The following is a 19,298-nucleotide window of genomic DNA, read 5'->3' as shown; positions in this document are numbered from 1 at the left end:
AGACCAGGAACGTCAGAAGAGCAATTAGGATGGGTGTCGAATTAAGGCCAGGGTAATCCTCTGACTTGAAGGAACTCAAACCCATGACCGAAAAAAAGATCCTGATTACCTAAAAAAAGCTAAAAAATAGGACTTCTGAAAGGACGATCCTCAAGACAGAAGCTCCAATATCCTTAAAAAGGGTGAAAGGAGTATGCAGAACCAGACTAAGGTTCCAGGACAGCCCGAGTGAGCAGGAAGGGGCAGCAAGCTAGTAAGAACCAGTCAAATGATAGGGGGCAATTGCCGAAGGTGATCCAAGGTATTCCAAAACCGAGATGTGATGGGGTAACGCATGCTGCCCGACTTCCAGGCTAGGAAGATTCCCCACCTTGGGCTAGAGGGATTTTACAGGGAGGCAGCACTGCAAAAGCCCGGAAAATGTGCCGCAAAGCAACAGACGTTCAGCTAGCAAGGAGTACTGGCAGACATGAAGAACCCAGGATGGAATTCCACAAGCAGGACTGGAGCACGATGCCAAGACAGAAGAGCTAGGATTCAGCCAGTGTGGCCATAACAGGGTCCTCCACAACAGTTCATCTCCGCCAGCAGTCTTGGAGCAATTCAGGTAGAGAATCTGGGAATGCAGCATCTCCCACTGATAATTCATTCACCCATGTGCTGGCCTAAGCAAGCCCAACAGTCACATCATTGGGCAGCACAAAGGTTTTGGCAGCCAGCAAAGTAGACGGGCCCTGAAAACCACCGTACACACTGGCCCATTGCACTGGATGGAAAGGTACCTAGTCATGTTACCGAAAATAAATCAGAGTGGTACGTTTTACCGAAACCCAAAATACTGAAAAAATACCAAACATTTTAATTCAATATTTGGTAGTGGGTTAAATTGGGTGGGAATGGGGCTAGGTTAAAAGGATAGAAAAACGGGGGGTTTGTTGGGGGAACCCCCAAATAAAAAAAAGTATGTATTTTCTTTGGTATTTTGACTTCGGTGAAATGTACCACTCGGATTTTACCTCTGGTAAAATCACATATAACCGATGTAAATAAGAATATCAATATGACTGTAAACGAGTCTACGCCAGTTTAAACTCAAGCAGTGGGTGCCGTTGAGGGCTAGGATGAGGCTACGGCAGCAAAGCTGCCATTTTGGATGTGCCTCCTGGTCCACAGAGCCAAAGGGGTGGCCCAAAACAAAATAGCTGGGAGCAGGGCTTAGAAAAGTGCAATAGTACTACAGTGGACAGTAAAGGTGCATTGGGCCACTAGTTTTCTTTTATTTTAATACTAATGCAATAAAGATTACTATGCCTATGGTGGAGCCAAAACTAAATCACAGCTGCCACCAGACTGCTGCATAACACACTTTTAGGTTGATAGTCAACCTGGGCCAAAAGTTGGGTTCTTAAAAATCACCCCTGTCCTGGTAGACATGAGGGACAGTAAAGGTAGTAAAGGGCTTGTGAGTGTTTGCAAGTGTTTTTGCAACTTTGAACACCGCCTGAACATTTTCGTGGTCTTTCTACCATTGCACCTGAAAGGAGGAGCCTTTGCCTTAAGAACACTGGCTCTGGTGTATGCAGAGCGCGTCGTGAGTGTTTGCGAGTGTTTTTGGTACTGCCTGAACTCCCAGAACATTAGAAGTAATGTAGTATCTGTGTAGGCCTCTGGTTTTATATTTCTGGTGCCTTTGTCATTGCAAGCATTGCTTGAATTGTATTTATGGTCATCTTCGGTTATAAAAGAATTTGCTATTTATAACCGTCTTGTGCATTATTTGCACCTAGAGGAATGTAGCATTAAGAAGACATTTTACCATGTTTGAACCAAACAAAACGTTTACTACAACAGCTGCCGAAAGCATATATTGAACATGTAATGCTTTTTTTACAGTTGAATTTTTGTAGGCCTACTCCCCTCATCCCTGTCTCCCCTTTCAGATCTCCGACCACCATACGCCTACGCACTCAGAGAGACACACACACACACACACACAACCCCCTTGCCCCACAAACGGCCACAACAGGCCTGGCCGTTAGCACACCAACACGAATCAAGCCAAGACTAGTCTCTACTCTTTAGCCCTCTCATTCCCTCCCAGATCATTGGCTAACTAGACCCAAAGCCCTGTGGTCTTTCATATCTTGGGCTCTTCCCTATGGATGATCTACTCCCAAGTATCTCTGCTAAACCCATAGAAAGCTGATTAAGACACAGGAACCAGCTACTTCCGACCTGCACCAATCAACACCACAGGTTTTGCACCTACGGCTCCCACCGTTCCACTCAGGACCCACTTACCCCCGTTTCTCAGTGATCCACGAATACTGAGGCCACCAATAGTGGCAGAAGGGCACTATACAAGACCACTTACATAACATTACAAAGAAATTGGTACGCAAAGCCACCCAACTTTACCTCATTTAAACATTATTCTGGATCTCTAGACCGTCTGCGTTGCGGCACATCCTTTCTGCTGTTGTTATCTTTGTGAATGTTTTATTATTCTCTTTTTTTTATTTGCACATCCTCCAGGATGGGAACACGGCTCTTCATGAAGCTGCTTGGCATGGGTTCAGTCAGTCCGTCAAGCTACTTGTTAAAGCAGGAGCGAACGTTCTTGTCAAAAATAAGGTGAGATAAGCATTGAAAAGCTTGTGCTGTACATCATGTGTCTGCACCGCGGAGAAAGCAATGAATGCAAGCAATTCATAAGTGCATACTTGCTTTTGATCCAAACACTGCAGTTTCACTTGCTCATATGGATTGCCAACAGAATATATTATTTGCTTTATTGACAGAATCCGTTCTTCTTTTGTGTTTTTGTCAGCCATTTGGTCTTTTAATTCACATCATATTTGCACCAGTTGTCAACAGGACATTTAGGTTATTTAATTACCATAAATGGATAACTTTGTACGCCACTACTTATAGCCTGAAATAGCACAGAAAAGAATCCTTCAGAACACAGGAGAACGTTTTATGTAAGAAAGGCTGAGTCAGTTCTTTGGCAGAAAGTGCATTGCTGCAGACAGACCGGTGATGTTGGGAAGACACTAGGAAAGAGTGCTTGCTTGTATGAGAGATTTTTAAGAATGACTTTAAAATGGACGGTAGGAGAAGAGCAGTGGCCCCTTTGAGAACTTCCCTTGCCTGCATTTGTGGACCAACAGGGCAGTGGATCCAAGAGGTCGGGTGCTTCCCCGAGCGATGGGCTTGGTTGTGGAATTGGAGGGAATCCCTAGTCACTCACCCTTTGTCCACCGGGATTGGCCGTAGCCACTCCCCCTAACCCCACTAGAGCCCCACCCCTAGCTAGTAAGCACTAGAACCCTTCCAGAGTCCTTAAAGAACCCAGGGAGCTGCTTGTGGTCTCCCTATAGCCCCAGGGAACCGCAAACCCCCCTTATCTCAGGTCATGCAAGATTTGTGGACCTATCCTGCTCTGCAGACCCATCCATGGGACCCAGTCATAAAACAAATGTGAACATCATGGAACACAGCAACAAACTCGGAATCACTCCACCCTCTCACCCCAAACTGCAGGCTTCTTCCAGGCACAGGTAGCTTTTGCTGACTCGCCAAACACACATGAAATCCAAGATGGCTGCCTGGATTGCTATAGGCTTAGGCAGGCCCCTCATCCTCAACAAGATCCAGATGAGGTTGGGAGCAAAAGCCAATCCCAATCCTCCAGCAATTTGGAATCCCAGATGCACACCCTCACCCCAATACTACCCAGGAGGAGAGGGGTGATCTCCCTATACAAACCAAGTAGTCCAGAATGCTAGTGTGGGTTATTGAAGCAGTTTATGGCTGGTGGTTGGAGAGCTTGGCACGTAACGCAAGGACCCTGTAGGGGTGGAGTTTGTTGGACGCGAGAGGGAGAGAAAGAACCACAAGGATGAGGGTAACCTCAGGAGAAGGTGGCAGAGAGTTGGAGGAGGTGGTTATATCAGGAGGAGATGCTGAAGAGCTGGCACAGAGAGTTATAGCAGGAGTAGGTAGAGAGTGTTTGGAGAGGTTGGTAACATCAGTAGGGGGTGGCAAGGAGTTGGAGAAGGAGGCAATATCGGGAGAAGGTAGAGAGAGTCTCGAGGAGCTGGTAACATCAGGAGGAGTAGGTAAAGAGTTAGAAGTGGTGGTAAATCAGGAGGGGTGGTGATAGTCAGAAGAAGACTGTGATAACGGAACCCTAAGGAGGAGTATGTAACAACTGAAGGAAGTGGTAGTGAAAACAGTAAGAGCAGGAAGGAATGAGGAGTCCGAGTTGGCCCATGGAAGATGGCTTAGGGAGGAGGTGGTATATCACCCAGGTAGGGTGCTTAGAATAGTGAACATCTTAGAAGAAAGTAGGAGCATGGGTGCAAGCCTGAAGGTGGTGAAAGTGTCTGGGGAGTAGAGACTGCTAGCAGAGACTCCTGGCTCCAACTCGAAACCCACGAGAATTTCAAGTTGTACCTATACCTGGGGGTGATGACGAGGTGCATCCTCAAGTGATTTCAGGAATCCAACTAGGACTGTGGACTTGTGAGGGACTATTGCCACCAGTGAGCTGTTGGTACAGGACGCATGAAAGCCCACATCTAGCTAATCAGAGAGGAGTGGCAACTACCCACGCTGAAAGACTTTGTTTGGACTTTGACAAGACTAGACATTTATGACTTGAACCTTTATTTTGACCTTTTTATATTTGCACTGTAAAAATGAAGACTGTGTCCCACACTTTCAGAGTCAAGTCATTGGTGTGTCCCACTCGGCCCTCATTATCACTTCCCCAAAATTGATCTGGCATTATGGGCACATAAGACCTATAGCAAGTGTCGAAATTGATGCCTCTGCTTACTGTACAGTGTTTTGGATAGACTGAAGAAATGAGGAAAGAATTAATATATGTTGTAATTTCATTTTTCATACCAAATGAACTCTCCAATTTCCAGTGCGTTTCTTTAGGGCGAGGACCAGGTTAGGGTACAGTTTGTATTGATTTTTTGCTAGTGGGAGTGTGAACGTGAGAGGTGTGGGAATGGAGGTCTTGCCCCCCATTAACAAACACTGTGAAGAATGCTGCAAAATGACCCTAGGCGAAGAGATGTCCCTGGTCCCCACCCAAAAAAATGTCTACAATTATGTGACCTTCCTCACAAACCAGATTTCCTGTTTTTTTTGTCATTAGCCCACAGACACTATAGCACACTTTGCACTCTTCCCTAATATCTTCAACAGCGCATAATAATGACAGCAACCTTAACCCACAGGCTTCATGGATCTTCACCCAGGTCCAATAGACACATTTCGCTTCTGCATATCACTAGCCGTAGCAACACTATTGTCAACTTGTCATAACTACTTGTACTTCTGTGTCCAAATGAGGCTGCCAGAAACATTCGCGCAAACACCTGTTGATTGGGCTTCGGCCCCAATAAACCCATATGCCCCCAATAAACCCATATGCCCCCAATAAACCCTTATGCCCCCAATAAACCCATATGCCCCCAATAAACCCTTATGCCCCCAATAAACCCATATGCCCCCAATAAACCCTTATGCCCCCAATAAACCCATATGCCCCCAATAAACCCTTATGCCCCCAATAAACCCATATGCCCCCAATAAACCCATATGTCCCCAATAAACCCATATGCCCCCAATAAACCCGTATGCCCCCAATAAACCCATATGCCCCCAATAAACCCATATGACCCCAATAAACCCATATGACCCCAATAAACCCATGTGTATAGTCTTATTCTTCGGCCTGCACTATGACCTATGGAAATGAACCCCTTTCACAGAAAATGTGGTTCAAGCTGATCAATCTTTAAAGTGCTGCTGCTTTGTCAGTCACCTCTTTGCAAATGCAAATCATTAATGTCCTTTCACCATGTTTTTCAACATATTTATGTTCCTGCACCCCTTTGCACAAACCCACCTTATTCAATTAATTTATGATCGCAACCAAAGTTTCTTGATCTTAACCATTCAATACTGAACCATCACTCAATTACTCTAACTGAACCTGTGACAATCATGCTGGCTCTGCTTAGCATCTAGAATGTGGCAAATACGGTATTATCCAAGGAGTGGATGTTCCCACTCGTGTCCCTGTAAAGGAATGCATTAAGGGTGCATGATCCATATAGATTTTAAATGATGATCTCTACATAACATAGCTCAAAGTACTAAGTTTGTTATTTCTTTTTCTTTCTTTTATCCACAATATTATATTTTACCAAACTTCCTAACACTCGCTTTCAGGTTTTGGGCTATTGCCACCTTTTCAGCATTATTCACATTAACGTCTCTTTGTTTTTTGAATGTATGGGGTCAAGGGTAACACTTCTGACTTATTCCAATTTATTCTTAATCCAGAGAGGTCCCCAAATCTACTTACCTCTTGTATTAATCAGGGTAAATTCAGCCTAGAATGTTTGATATACAGTAATATATCGTCTGCATATAGGGAAATGACAGTAATATGTGAATGTATTCGTATGCATCGATGTGCATGAATTTCTCGTATATGACAAGCCAGCGGCTACAATGCAAGGGCGAACAGGATTGGTGAGAGGGGGCATCCCTGATGTGTTCCTCACGTTGGGTAAATGTATTCTGATGTCATACCATTTGTATACACTGCTGCCCTGGACGAAGTGTACAGCAGGCGGATCGAGCATACGAATGTATGGCCAAATCCGGAGCGGTGGAGGATCTCAAACAGAAATGGCCATTCGACAGAGTCAAAGGCCTTCTCTGCATCCAACGCTGCAACCGCCATGGGGACTTCTGGGTCGACATTATGCATAAGCGTAAAACGTCATCTGAGATTGTTTTGATTATGAGCAGTGTATCAAAATGTGCTTCAAAATAAATGTGTTATCATATGCTTTTTTGTGACCTTCAATGCAAATTGGACAACTGTATTAATGCCGTGTGCTAAAAACACAAAAATGTGTTGTCAAAGGCAGAACACACATTGTTAGGTTTAGTAAAAAATACACTTTGACCACTCGCATTAGGAAATGATTAACGCAAGTTTCAAGAACTATCCGTCAACTCCTGCTTGTGTGGGTGGTTTGGGGTGAGAGAGTGGTAAGTGTGTATTCTTAAGGCACAGGCGGCTGCCCCTGTGATGGGGGAAATATATGGTGATCCTGCCCCCTGATCAGCCAGGCCCCAGTGGCTACACAGTTTCCCAAGAGCACACAGGGTGTTCTACTGGTTCTATGTTCTTTTGTCGTAAGTTTTTTTTCTGATGAGGTTTTTATGAAACTTTTGAATCAAAAAAACACATCTGAATTATTTTTTTTAATATTTGGGGGTCTCCCCAAACTCCCCATTCCCTTTTATTTAATCCATACCCCTAACAGTACTACAATTTCTATCCCCTTACCCACCTCACTTTTAATTTTCGATTAGTTTTTTAGTAGAATATTTTTTGTAAAAAAGCCTGGCGGCAAAACAATTGTATAGCGTTCTATTGCTGGCAGGACCTGGCACTCTGAAATGGCTGCACAATGTGACAGGTGGAGTGGCGCTACATGGTGTTTCAAACGTTTCAGATTCACTAGTCAAAGTATTTGCATGAAATGTCTGCTAGAAACGGGGTTCTGTTTGCTGAACTACCTCCATTCCCCAAAGGTGGGGCGTGGCTTGCCTAGAAGCATGTAGTTGGAAAACGTGCACTGTACTTTATCTGTTTATGCTTTCACAAAGTTATTTTATTAATGTGTGTCTTTGGCCCACAAGGCAGGAAATACCCCTCTCCACTTGGCTTGCCAAAATGGTCATTCTCAAAGTACGCGGGTCCTGCTACTTGGAGGTTCTCGGGCAGACCTAAAGAATAACGTGAGTAAAAGTCCCATTCTTTTTACAGTAACTTTGCATTCGCGTTTGCTCTCAAGCCCTGCCCTGCTAACATGTTCAGCCCTCTATGTTGTGGCTGTGCGTTCTAACATGCCTGTTATTTACCCTGGGATGGAGGGTGGTGGAAAGCACCTGGAGGTGGGCGATGCCTTTATTTTTCTGCCAGGGAAGTTTCATAGCTTGCCCGGATGGTAGACTTGCAAACAGTTGCTAATGAGTAGCTTTGGCGATGCATGCAGTAGCTTCACTATGGCCTAGCCTCTTTGGGTAATATTTACTGGGATTTGCAATGGGGTAAATGTCAGGAACAGCATCAGGGATGCTAATATGCAGACTTATTTTTTTTAAGTGCACCCCTGAAGTAGAAATAGCATCCTGCTCTGAAACTATTTGAGATACGGCGAGCATCTTCGGATTTCTAAGCAAGATTGACTGGTTTCACATCAGCCTGCCTAATTACCTTGAGGCTCATGGACTGTCAAGCACCCAACATACTGTTTGAATGGATAGAATCGTAGGTAGAGGATACATATTTGTGCTGTTATCCATCTGGGCGACGACCATCCACACTTGATCAGTATTTCCGAGTAGGGCAACCCCAAGCCCACGTTTACAAACACATGAGCTCTTGTTACACCTGCACAAGAGCCCACATATTGAGAACTTGTTCTGTTCAGTGACTCTGTAAAGTAAGGTATAAGATTGCCTCCCAGGGTCTTTTAAAGTTGGTTTCTTATTTATCATATTTGTTGCCATAGAGAAGGGGTCTTCAAACTGGGGGGCTGTGTCCCCTAGAGGGCCTGAAGGAGGTCCGGGGGGGGCTCATTAAAAAGGTATTAAGATTACAGTTTTTAATATAAAATATAAGATGTTCAACTGCTCATATTTTCTATTAGAACCCCAGCGAGGGTCAACCAGAATAAAAACAAAGATTCTGATTGGCCCTCGCCAGGGCTTTACCTGGCCGGGAATCCCTCGGCTGGGATTCCACTCCTTTGTTTCCAGGTGGGGGGCGTGGAAGTCCTCAGCCAATGAGGAGGCTCGAAGCAGGGCCATCCCTGCTCCAAGCCTCCACACGGCTGGAGGCTGCCATCGTCCCCCATTGGTGATTAAGGTAAGGTATTTTTTTTTCTCCCCCCTTCCCTGCACACAATCCCCTGCCCGCCCTCCCAACCCCACTTACCTTTGTATTTCTCCTTTTCGGGAGCGGACCGGCTGGGAACACTTCTGTTCCCAGCATGTCTGCTCCCGATGGGCACATGGAAAGGGAAAACAGGACCCCGTTTTCCCTTTCCCGGCAGACATTTCCTTTCACATTTCTTTGTTCTTTTCTGTTCCAAAATGCAGCGTTTCAGAACAGAAAATAATGCTATTAGTACACCGGTCTTGTGGGCACTAATTAAGGGGTACTAATTAAGCAATATGCCCTGAGCTGCGGGGGCATTACTGAGTCAGGTAATGCCCCGGGGCCCATAGTTATAGGTCAGAGCAAAGCGTTCTTCATCTGCCAAGGCATTACAAAAGGGGAAAGACCATATGCATATCAGGCTTGGTCCCACCCCAAAAGGGGCAGTTCAGCCTGAACTGCTTGGCCACATCCCTTCTACACGAGGCCACAAGCATCCCCAAACATGCTTCAGCCTTGTTGGGCCTCATCAGTAAGGAGTAGCTTGGGTCTCTAGGCCCAGCAGGCACGGGACTCATGTGTGGGCACACCCGTTCCACTCGGAGTGACTAAAGCAAAACAAAAGAGCTGATGGCTGGAAGGTTTAGAATTAGTCTTAACCTCTGGCATTGCTCTGGGCAACCCTCCAGACCATCCTCTTCTGGACCAATGAAAATCCGTTCACTGGGCGGCAGGCATACAGGACTGGCTTCCAGGACACTTCGGATGAAGAGCAGCAGGTGCACAATGTTCCCTCATGGCTACAGGAAGAGGACGCCTATACAGGTCTTCTCTGGTTCAGTCCTTGAATCAGCACGGCAGCTTTCGGATTAGATGAAAAGATGCAAGCGCAGACTTCTTGCTCTAGCTGGATTCCAAGATGCAAACATAAGATGACTTCAGCTTCTGCATAAGGTTTCTTGTTTCAGCTTCTGACAAGGCGCTGAGTGTGTGGCCCTCTGTTATGCAAAACACTCCCCGTTGGAACCAGCCAGTCACACACACGTGCATTCATGCAGGCAGCACCCAATCAGACTCACAGGCATTCAGGCCATTCACCAGGAACCAGACACCCACAACACAGGATGTGGATTGGGGGCTAATCCCCATCCTTTCAATGCACTACGCTGCATTAATTCCAATTTCAGTCAGGGCTGGCTCAGGCATTGTGTTACACAACCAAAACCAGCCACCCACAACACAGAATGCATATTGACTACTCACTCCATTCATGCAGGCTCCACCCCAAGAGTGTACCCACAACAAGCTGTCCCTAGGAAGGCTGCAGCCAGTCTGGGATGAGGCAGCTACAGAGCCATATATGGTCCTTGCACCTAAAAGCCATTCAGGGGAAGGGAACAAAGCCAGGGCATCTCAGGACTTTGAGACACAAGGAGGAAAGGCAAAGGGAACCAGGAGGCCTCCAGTGGCTATCTTGCCTTTGTGTAGGAATCCATTGATTCCTATGGCAGGGCCTGGGTATTCCAAAAATAAAGGCTGCCCAGAGCCACTGCCAAATCAGCATGTAGCTGTCACCAGCTCATACTCTGCTCTGTGGGAAACACACAAGCGCCCAAACACATACACTAGGGGTACAAGGGTGGACCCCTACCCATGGGTGCCCTGAGGGTATCCCATGGGTACTGTTCACCAAAAGGTAATCATGAAGAGCTGCACTGCCAGGCGTCCAAACTGTGCAGCAAACACACAGAAAACACCAACAGAGAAGTGGTAGAACAAGGATAAGGAGACCCTGTCCCCTCAAAAGCATTTCCAGCATCACAGTCATCCATCCTGCACATTTAAAAATGTTCTCGGTCACAAGAAACAACATACATTTGTTGCCGTAACTGGGAGCCATTGTTGCTCACATCGATGTTCCTGGTGTCTGTACAAAAAGCTTTTCAAATCTACATTTTTTTTTTAAGAAGTACAATTTTCAAAAGTGATAAGGCAAAGATCTTGTCAGATTGACACTTCTCAGTTGATAAAAGAAGCCGCTCCATAGACTCATGTCCAACTTCATGGGGTGTGTTAGTATGTCAGCTGGTTACATCCATCGTGAAATGTATATCATCCCTTTCCACAAACTCCACCATCCTAAGTTTATAAAAAAAATGCCCAGTGTCTCTTATGTAGGTTGTACTGTTTTGGATTATAGGTTGGATGATCTTATTCACCTACTGTGCGAATGACTTCAGTAAACTACTTCTGGCTGCTATTATGGGCCGACCCAGAGGATTTCTTAAATCTTTGTGGATTTTTGGTAATATGTACAATACCAGCATTATTGGATGTAATCGCGTCAGGACTAATTTAGGATGGTGAGTAATATGTCCATACTTTCTGCTTCTGTCAACAATTTTTCAGTTAGTGGCCTAACTTGTTCAGTCGGATTCCTAGGGATCTCCATGTAGGTATCTTTGTCTGACAACTGTCTCTTCACTTCTTCAGAATATTGAACCCTATTCATAATAGCCACCACCCTGCCTTTACCTGCTCGTTTTATGATTTTGTCCTCCTTGTTCCACAAATTGCTAATTACTTGTTGTCCTCGATTAAAAAAATTCCCCAAATTTTTGTATTGTTGAAGTTAACCTTTCAAAGTCCTTGAGGACTTGTTTTTGGAATATTTCTAAGGCTACATTCTGAATTGGTGGCATACATTTATTATTAGTTTTGATTTCTAAAAATTCTGATTCTTCACCTTCCTCTTACCTGTCAAGAGTCTCAAAAAATAATGCGAGCTACATTTTATACAGTAATAGAAATATGTCTATCTTTTCTTTAAGTAAGGTACTACTGTACTGTGGTACAAATGTAAGGCCTTTCTGCAAAGTGGCTCGCTCAAAATCAGAAAACTGATCATTTGAGATGTTTACTACTAACTCTTGCGCTGCGGTATTGTAACCTTTCTTTGAGGATTTTTTCTTTTTCCCTTGTCTATTATTTTTGGATCTAACAGACACCTGCCTGTTCACTGTAGATGTTTCTGCTTCTTACGGAGTAACGTCTTCAGTTCGCTGCACTTCCTTTACTTGTCAATCTTTGTCTTATAATTCTACACTCGAAGCATGCGATGATGTGTTAACAGAAATATTATCTCATTTGTTTCTTGGTGTATATTGTAACGGTATTGTAACCTTTCTTTGAGGATTTTTTCTTTTTCCCTTGTCTAATATTTTTGGGTCCTGTTCACTGTTGATGTTCCTGCTTCTTACGGAGTAACATCTTCAGTTCGCTGCACTTCCTTTATTTGTCAATCTTTGTCTTCTAACTCTACACAGGCGTGCGATGATGTGTTATCAGAAAGATTATCTCATTTGTTTCTTGGTGTATATTTCTGAAACTTCTGGTGATCGGCTGATCAATAATACTCTTGCGAGGTATAGACAATATCTGATCTATAGTCCACAGTATCTCTATGGAACTTTCTCAACTTTTTAGATTCAAGTTCTCAGTCTCTCACACCAAGACTGCATCTTCTTTGGTTGAGCTTCTTTGTTTTAGGGAGCTTCTCTCACTTTGTATTGATGCAGTTTCTCTGTGTTGTGAGGTGGCCAAAGGAATATGAGGACCTGACAGCCAGTCTGAGAATGTCCTAAAATCTTTTATGTATATATTTTCAGAAGCCTCGCCATCCTGTTTCCTTCCCTACCCTCGCTAGGTGTGTTAGATTTGTCATGTTTTTGGCAGGTAATGATGACACTTTAATGTTTGCCACTTGGGGGCCAATGTTTGCCACTCGAGGGCCATGGCACGCAAGGTCGTTTTAGTCAGGATCCAGGCTGGAGGACAAACTCAGAGCAGTTGTGTGGTCTAAGGAACAGGTTTTTATTTTAATCTGCTCTATTGTAAACCTATAGTACATGCTGCTGCTGTGATTGCAAAACCTTGAATTTGCATAATGGAAAGCCTTGGTGCCATGCCACAGAATGTCAATAGCTCCTAGTAATTCACACAGAGCAGTCTGGATTCAATTGATGACTTGGAGGAGAGTATTAACCCACGCTACTTACCCTCTTGGATGTCTTTCTGCTGTAGCCGCTGAGCCATTTACTGGAAAGCACTTCTTTTGAGTGGTCCCATGGCTGGTCAGACTAGGGCATTTGGACGAGATCAATCTTTGGAGGCGTGGTACTCTTACCTCAAATTATTTCTATTTCGATTTGTTAGACCGGCGAACAAAGTACACGGTTTCAGATGGAGAATGGGATATAGTGGTGGAACACCAATGATTGGAGGAAGGGATTGATACCCACTAAGGATTATGGACTTGGAGTACTTGTATTGTTAAAAGCATCTTTTGCGTTTATTTTCATTTCTGACTGCTTAAGTAAAATAGAGAAACGGCTACGGCATAATACTCACCTACGCGCCATTACTCGAATCTTGACTCTCTTTCTTAAATTACTGTTCTTAATAATGGACAGGCGTATTGTGCCTCGGACCTCCCACATTCCGAGGTCTGCTAATGTTTAGTTCTGCATGTAAACTTGCAATACAAAGCTAATTTAAATACACAGTAATAAGTTAGTTACAAAATCAATCAGCGAAAAGCTGTAAACAACTGGTTTTCTGGCCTGGAGTAAGTAATGAGATGCATCAGTCAACATTAGCAATAGCCTTTTTAGATGTGGATCCCGAATGTTAATCTCCACCCCATCAGAAGGATCAAGGCTTGCTTTGATATTCCATGAAAACATCACGGTTGGGAACTAGGGTGCCATGGTCACGGGACTTGCTTTGCCTGGAGAGGTATACTGATCATCTGGCAAGCCCCTTCCAGTGTCCAAAGGAGGACTTTCATTTTTACAGGGTTTCTACTGTGGGATCTTCGTGTGAGGGGTACTGTGGTGTGAGATGGGACTTTGGCTAGCCGAGAAGGGAACAGATAGTGAAAATAAATGGACATTGACAAATAATAGTGCTAGGAAAACAGTTTAATTTAATGATGCTGCAGGTGGCCTGAAATATAATGACCACAATGTTACGAGTTGGGGCCAGGACGGTACCTTATGCAGAACGTGATTTGTGCTGGTCTTTTTTTCATGGTCATGTGTCGTCAGCGGGTCAGTTACAGCACAAAGCATAATCAACCAATCGCTGGAACGCTTGTTCATGCATGCAACGTTTTCCTTGCTGAAAGTGCCATTCTTCATGCCATGTCTTTTGTTTGCAGGCAGGAGATGCTTGTGTGCACGTGGCCTCTCGTTATAATCACTTGTCCATCATTAGGGTCCTGCTCAATGCTTTCTGTTCTGTCAACGGAAAGAACCAGGTCAGTGCATGTTCCTTCCACTGCTCATCCTTCTTAGCCCGCTGTCCCCACGGGGCCAGTGGCATCACCAGAACTTACAATTGGCGCACGGGAGGTGGGGGAGGGAGAGCATAGATGAACCTTCCATTGCACCCCCCTTTGGTTCATTGTCTAGGCATATGCCTCACACATCTCCAAAATTCCACTTGATAGCTGGGCTGACAGGCCAATATTTTAATTTCAAGGCATTTCTTTCTGCCACCTGTTGGCCCTAAGAAGCAATGTGCTCAAGACAAACTTTCTGTACAGGAAAGGATGCCCAATGGCTTGCTAAGAAGGATCTGCATGCAGTTTTGCCATTTGTTCACCACATTTTATTCATGACTTACAATGCAATGCATGGATCAGGAATGTGCTATTTCAATTGTTTGGTTTATGGTAACAGAACAGTCCTAATTTTTCAATTTACTTCACCTGTTTAAAAATCGTGTTGTCATAATAATGGTTTAAAAGGCCGATCGAATCAAAAAACGTAATTTAAAAGGGTGGCGAAAGAACGACTGCAATACAATTGCTGTGTTGTTGTATGGTAGAAGAATAAATAAGCAAGGTTAGTATGTGTCTGTAATCCAGGAAGAAGAAATGAAAATTGGAAAAGGTGGTTATGTTTATATTTATACTGGAATCATGTATAGAATGCATATCTTATGTATAGAATGCATATCTTATATGAGACCCTTCACTAAAGGTATAGAATGCATAACTTATATGAGACCCTTCACTAAAGAAGAAACTATCTTTGAAAACTTACTTTTTTCCCATTGGACTTCATGTGTATTTGTCTGTCGTCTGTAGCACAACATGTCATATTATTTGTATACCTTTCATTTAGCATAATTGAGGACTTCTGTACATTCAGACGGGTACCCCGCCCTATGTCCTGCTGTCCAGTACCTTAGGTGTGTCCTTGGTCCTTTCCTTACTTTTTCAATGATCTTCACTTCATCAAAATAAACCGTCCCGAGTACCGCCTTTTCCAACTCATTGCACGAATCAGATGAATTATCAGTTTTTATTTTGCTTTCGGACAAAAGATCTTTTCGCGCAAAAAGGCAATACATAATTGCACACGGGAGCCAATGCCTATGTGCGGAATAAAAGCATAAGAAGACTATTTCATGCCAGGCTCAACAAAAGCACTGCTGTCGGGAGAGCCTGGTACTAGTAACACGCATCTCGCTGGTCGAAGGAGCTGCATTGCGAGCCCATTTGTCTGGTGTCTTCGTGGATTCACGTGTTTAGATGATGAAGTCTGGTCAGTCATCACCTTTCCTTTTTTTTGGGAGGACTGATGTGGTCCACTCTTGTATGCAGAGGTCGAAGTGGGCGGGAGCAGTGTTCCCATATTTTTTATTTTTAAGTTTCACACTTCCTATACTTTTATTTTAAAATGAAACCGTTCTGGAATGGTTTAGTTTTAAAAGAAAAGTGTAGGAAGAAGTTGAAGCTTGCACTTCAGTGCACTGCACCGCACATTCCCATAAATAGCAGGTGTGTTTGTTTGGGGGTTTGGATTGTGTGTGGGAGGGGGCGCATGGATGGGGTTTGTGAGGACCAGCAGAGAACATAGTTCCACTACTTCTTTTCGTACACTTAGACCACTGTTGTATGATGGATTTTTGTGGGTTTCGCCTATACTTTCCAGCCCAGCACACTGTTGTCTTGGTAGCTAGGATAGAAGAGCGAGGCTCGGGCTTCAGGTGGCAAGTTTTGGCTGCACGCCTGGTGGTGGGTTTGCCTCGTTTCTCCCATGCTTCGCCGATTTTGATCCAGCTCCACTGGCTGCCCGTTGAGTGTCGCATCAAGTTTAAGACTCTCTGCTTGACCCACCGTATGCTGCATAGGCAGGGAGCAGCCTTTCTTCAGGAAAACATATCGGCCTATGTTCCTTCTAGGGCGTTTCATTCGGCAAGCCTTGGTTTGCACTGGTTCCAGGATTTAGGAAGGCTGCAGGGGGAGGCCGAGCTTTCTCGGTTGCTGCCCCGAGCCTTGTGAACCCGCTCTGTCCCTCCCTCAGACTAACCAAGGACTTCCTTCATTTTAGGAAATTGCTCAAAACGTTTCTCTTCCCTCACTGAGTGGTTTTTGGACATTCATTCCTCTTTTCTGCTCGCTTTTTCTACTCTCCTAGCGCCAGGATATCTTCAAGTGATAGAGCGCTGTAGAAGCAATCATAACATAGCATAACAGCGCTCTACCCCTGCATCATGCTCTTTTACCTGCTTTAAATTGCTTGGCACCGGAAATAAACACTTTCACTGTCACCTCAGGAAATGTGGTGCACAGAAGAAATATTCTAATTTCTCTGCAGTTGTGAATTAAAGCTTTCTTCATTATCCAAAGCAAGAATGCTCTTATTGGGTGCCGATAATAGAGGCACAAATAAAAGATATTAAAATATCAGTCATCAACATTGTTTAATAATAATATCAAATTTCTTGGAGTCACACCATAGTTTTCCCAATGTGGTCAATTTTTGCCAATTGGCACTTCTGTGTAATGCCTGGACGCGTCATGAATTCTTGTGAGCTCTACTTTCAACTCCACATTACATTACATAACCAAGTCCCCGTCTGACGCTGCTTTACATGTATTCTTGAAGGGCATATTTTGCCATCCCCTCTAATGAAGAATCCCTCCACACGCAATATATCTCTGTGCACCTCACTGGAGACCCACCATATGGAGGCTGTGCCAGTACGATGCATCTGATACGATGACCCAGGAGTATTCAGTTCTAATACAAGGGTCCTATCCTTCCAGGGGCTTTGGTTCACACCAAAGGATTCACATGGAGAAACACCAGCAGCTTGAGGTCTCCTAACAAATCTTTCTTTGACACAATCCATTCATTATGCGCTAAGCTGTAGCAAGAACATACCTACTGCCTGGCCTAGTACGGCCTCTTAGGAGTCAGGTTGCAATATGGTACTCCCTGCATATTTTGAGAGGCAGCCAATGCAAGCTAAATGCTTCCCCCTGCACTGTTGAATGCCCCTATATCGCAGTCTAGCTGTGTGGAAGGGGAAAGCCTGCCATCCATGAGCAGTGCCTCCTTTTCTCGTAACTCCCAACAGTCAACCCACCTGGGGCTGTGGTACCATAGGTTATATTTAATTATCAGGGACACATGCCTGTTAGGGGCGTTCCAGGGCACTGCCAATAAGGGCATCTACGACCAACCTTCAGCTGTTAGAGGCTTCTGCAGCCTTTCGGTCTCTTTACTTGCTCTACCTCGTGACTATAAATCTGGCAGCTACCTTGCCTACAGATGCTGTGGTTGGAAGTAGGATGGTTGGCGAAGGAAGACCTACAATTAGCCCCTTAATCTGCATAACTTGATGACCACCTGTCCCCAATCAGATACATTTTTAAGTCCTACGTCCAAACCACTGACAATGTGTGGCCATTTTACTTCTAGGGTGTCCAATAGAAATTCCTGGCCCAAGTAGGTTCTTTTTGTCTCACTGCTGTCACACAGTACTTTTCATCTGTAACGCCTGCCCAGGTGTCTATAAAAGGTGCACCACGTTACGATTGGTCCTCATGGATGGGTTTTCATCTACCATGATTCTCTTTCAGCTTGCAGCTTTTCACTTCTTCTGCACATCCTCCAAGCAGTTCTTGTAGACTGTTTATGTCCAACATGTGCATGTGGTTCTTTGTTGACTAATGAACCTTCATAAAATATGTGTATGGCAAAAGGCTGGTGCAGTAAATCTGATGGGCAACGAGGGGCATTGTGCATGCCTGCAGAGGTAGGGTACGGGTAGTATGACATAAACCCTCTTTTTCACACCTGCTTTTACTTTAGAAGTAAACAACTTGCAATACTCTAGACCTACCACTAGATGGCAGAATATGCGTGTCATATAAAGAGATACAAGCTCCAGAACTAAGACGACTGAGCACATGATATGCATAACACATGGTTATAAAGAGATACACGCCCCAGAAAAAGTGATTACTCATCAAGTATTGATTGCCTAATCACACTAAATATGATTCAGATATATATTTACATAGTCTAGTTAAAAATTCAATGGTGTTTTTTTGTTCAAATATCATCAATTCTAAATGTGTGCCAGATAGAATCATTCTTATTTATTTATTTGTATAGCGCACCGAACCATTAGGTATCTGGGCGCATTTCTTACAGTTACTTGCTGATGTTCAGCGGAGATCTGAGGACATTATTTTGGAGTATTTGCAACTTTTTTAGATTGCTTTGGTTATTTCCTAGGTATAGTGCATTGCAATAGTCTAATTTGGAGAGGATGAACGCTCTAGCTAAGGTAGTGTAATTGGAAGTGGACAAAAAAGGTCTACAGGCATTAATTAGTTTGCAGGTGTAGGCTGTGGCAGAGGCTGTCGCATTGACTTGTCTTGTCAGTGTTAGTGAAGAGTCACGATAAATGCCCAGCGTTTTCACATCCTTAGAGACATTAATGTTGTTGCTGTCAATTTTAAAGGAGTTGCATTGTTTCTCTAGTCTGTTAAATCTTATTTGGGATCCTATGAGGAGTAACTCTGTCTTATCATCATTAAGAGAGAGTCCATGTTTCACCATCCAGGCTTGTATGATTAGATATATAGTTTAGTAGTTTGGAGTCGATATTGTAGTCTCCAGTGATGTGGATGAGAATTTGGGTGTCATCCGCATTGTTCGTATAGGAGAGACCCAAATGGTCTAAGTCATCAAATAAGGGCTTCATGAAAATATTGTAAATCGTTGGAGAGAGGCAAGAGCCCTGGGGTAGTCCACATCTGACTGGTGCTGGTTCGGCAGACGCAGCTTAGAAAATAATCTTTGTTGGAAACACCAAAGTCAATCCAGTTGAGTTTTTCATTTTTAAGTCTGTCTTAATTGCTTTATTGGTAAATACCATAGAAAAAAGAGATCAAAAGTCAGGTGTAGAATTTCTTGGTGGCTGATAGTCAGTTAAG

At 44.0% G+C, this 19,298-nt stretch overlaps 1 protein-coding gene across 13 annotated transcripts in view; it reads left to right on the top strand.

The window, feature by feature from the left end:
* The window catches only part of ANKRD6 (ankyrin repeat domain 6), a 1,122,185-nt gene that overhangs the window by 854,265 nt on the left and 248,622 nt on the right, over nt 1-19,298 (top strand). For 11 of the 13 annotated variants that reach the window (XM_069606486.1, XM_069606494.1, XM_069606490.1 and 8 more), the window contains 3 exons: nt 2,536-2,634; nt 7,750-7,848; nt 14,214-14,312. In XM_069606486.1, the coding sequence (XP_069462587.1) occupies nt 2,536-2,634; nt 7,750-7,848; nt 14,214-14,312 (297 nt within the window). The remainder of the gene's footprint in view (nt 1-2,535; nt 2,635-7,749; nt 7,849-14,213; nt 14,313-19,298) is intronic. The other 2 variants (XM_069606498.1, XM_069606496.1) reach the window with 1 other exon arrangement.

Source organism: Ambystoma mexicanum, chromosome 4p (genome assembly GCF_040938575.1).
Source record: "Ambystoma mexicanum isolate Mex_15411 chromosome 4p, UKY_AmexF1_1, whole genome shotgun sequence".
Taxonomy (NCBI): domain Eukaryota; kingdom Metazoa; phylum Chordata; class Amphibia; order Caudata; family Ambystomatidae; genus Ambystoma; species Ambystoma mexicanum.
Note: the sequence above shows the minus strand (reverse complement) of the source record. Positions and strands in the feature narration are given on the sequence as shown.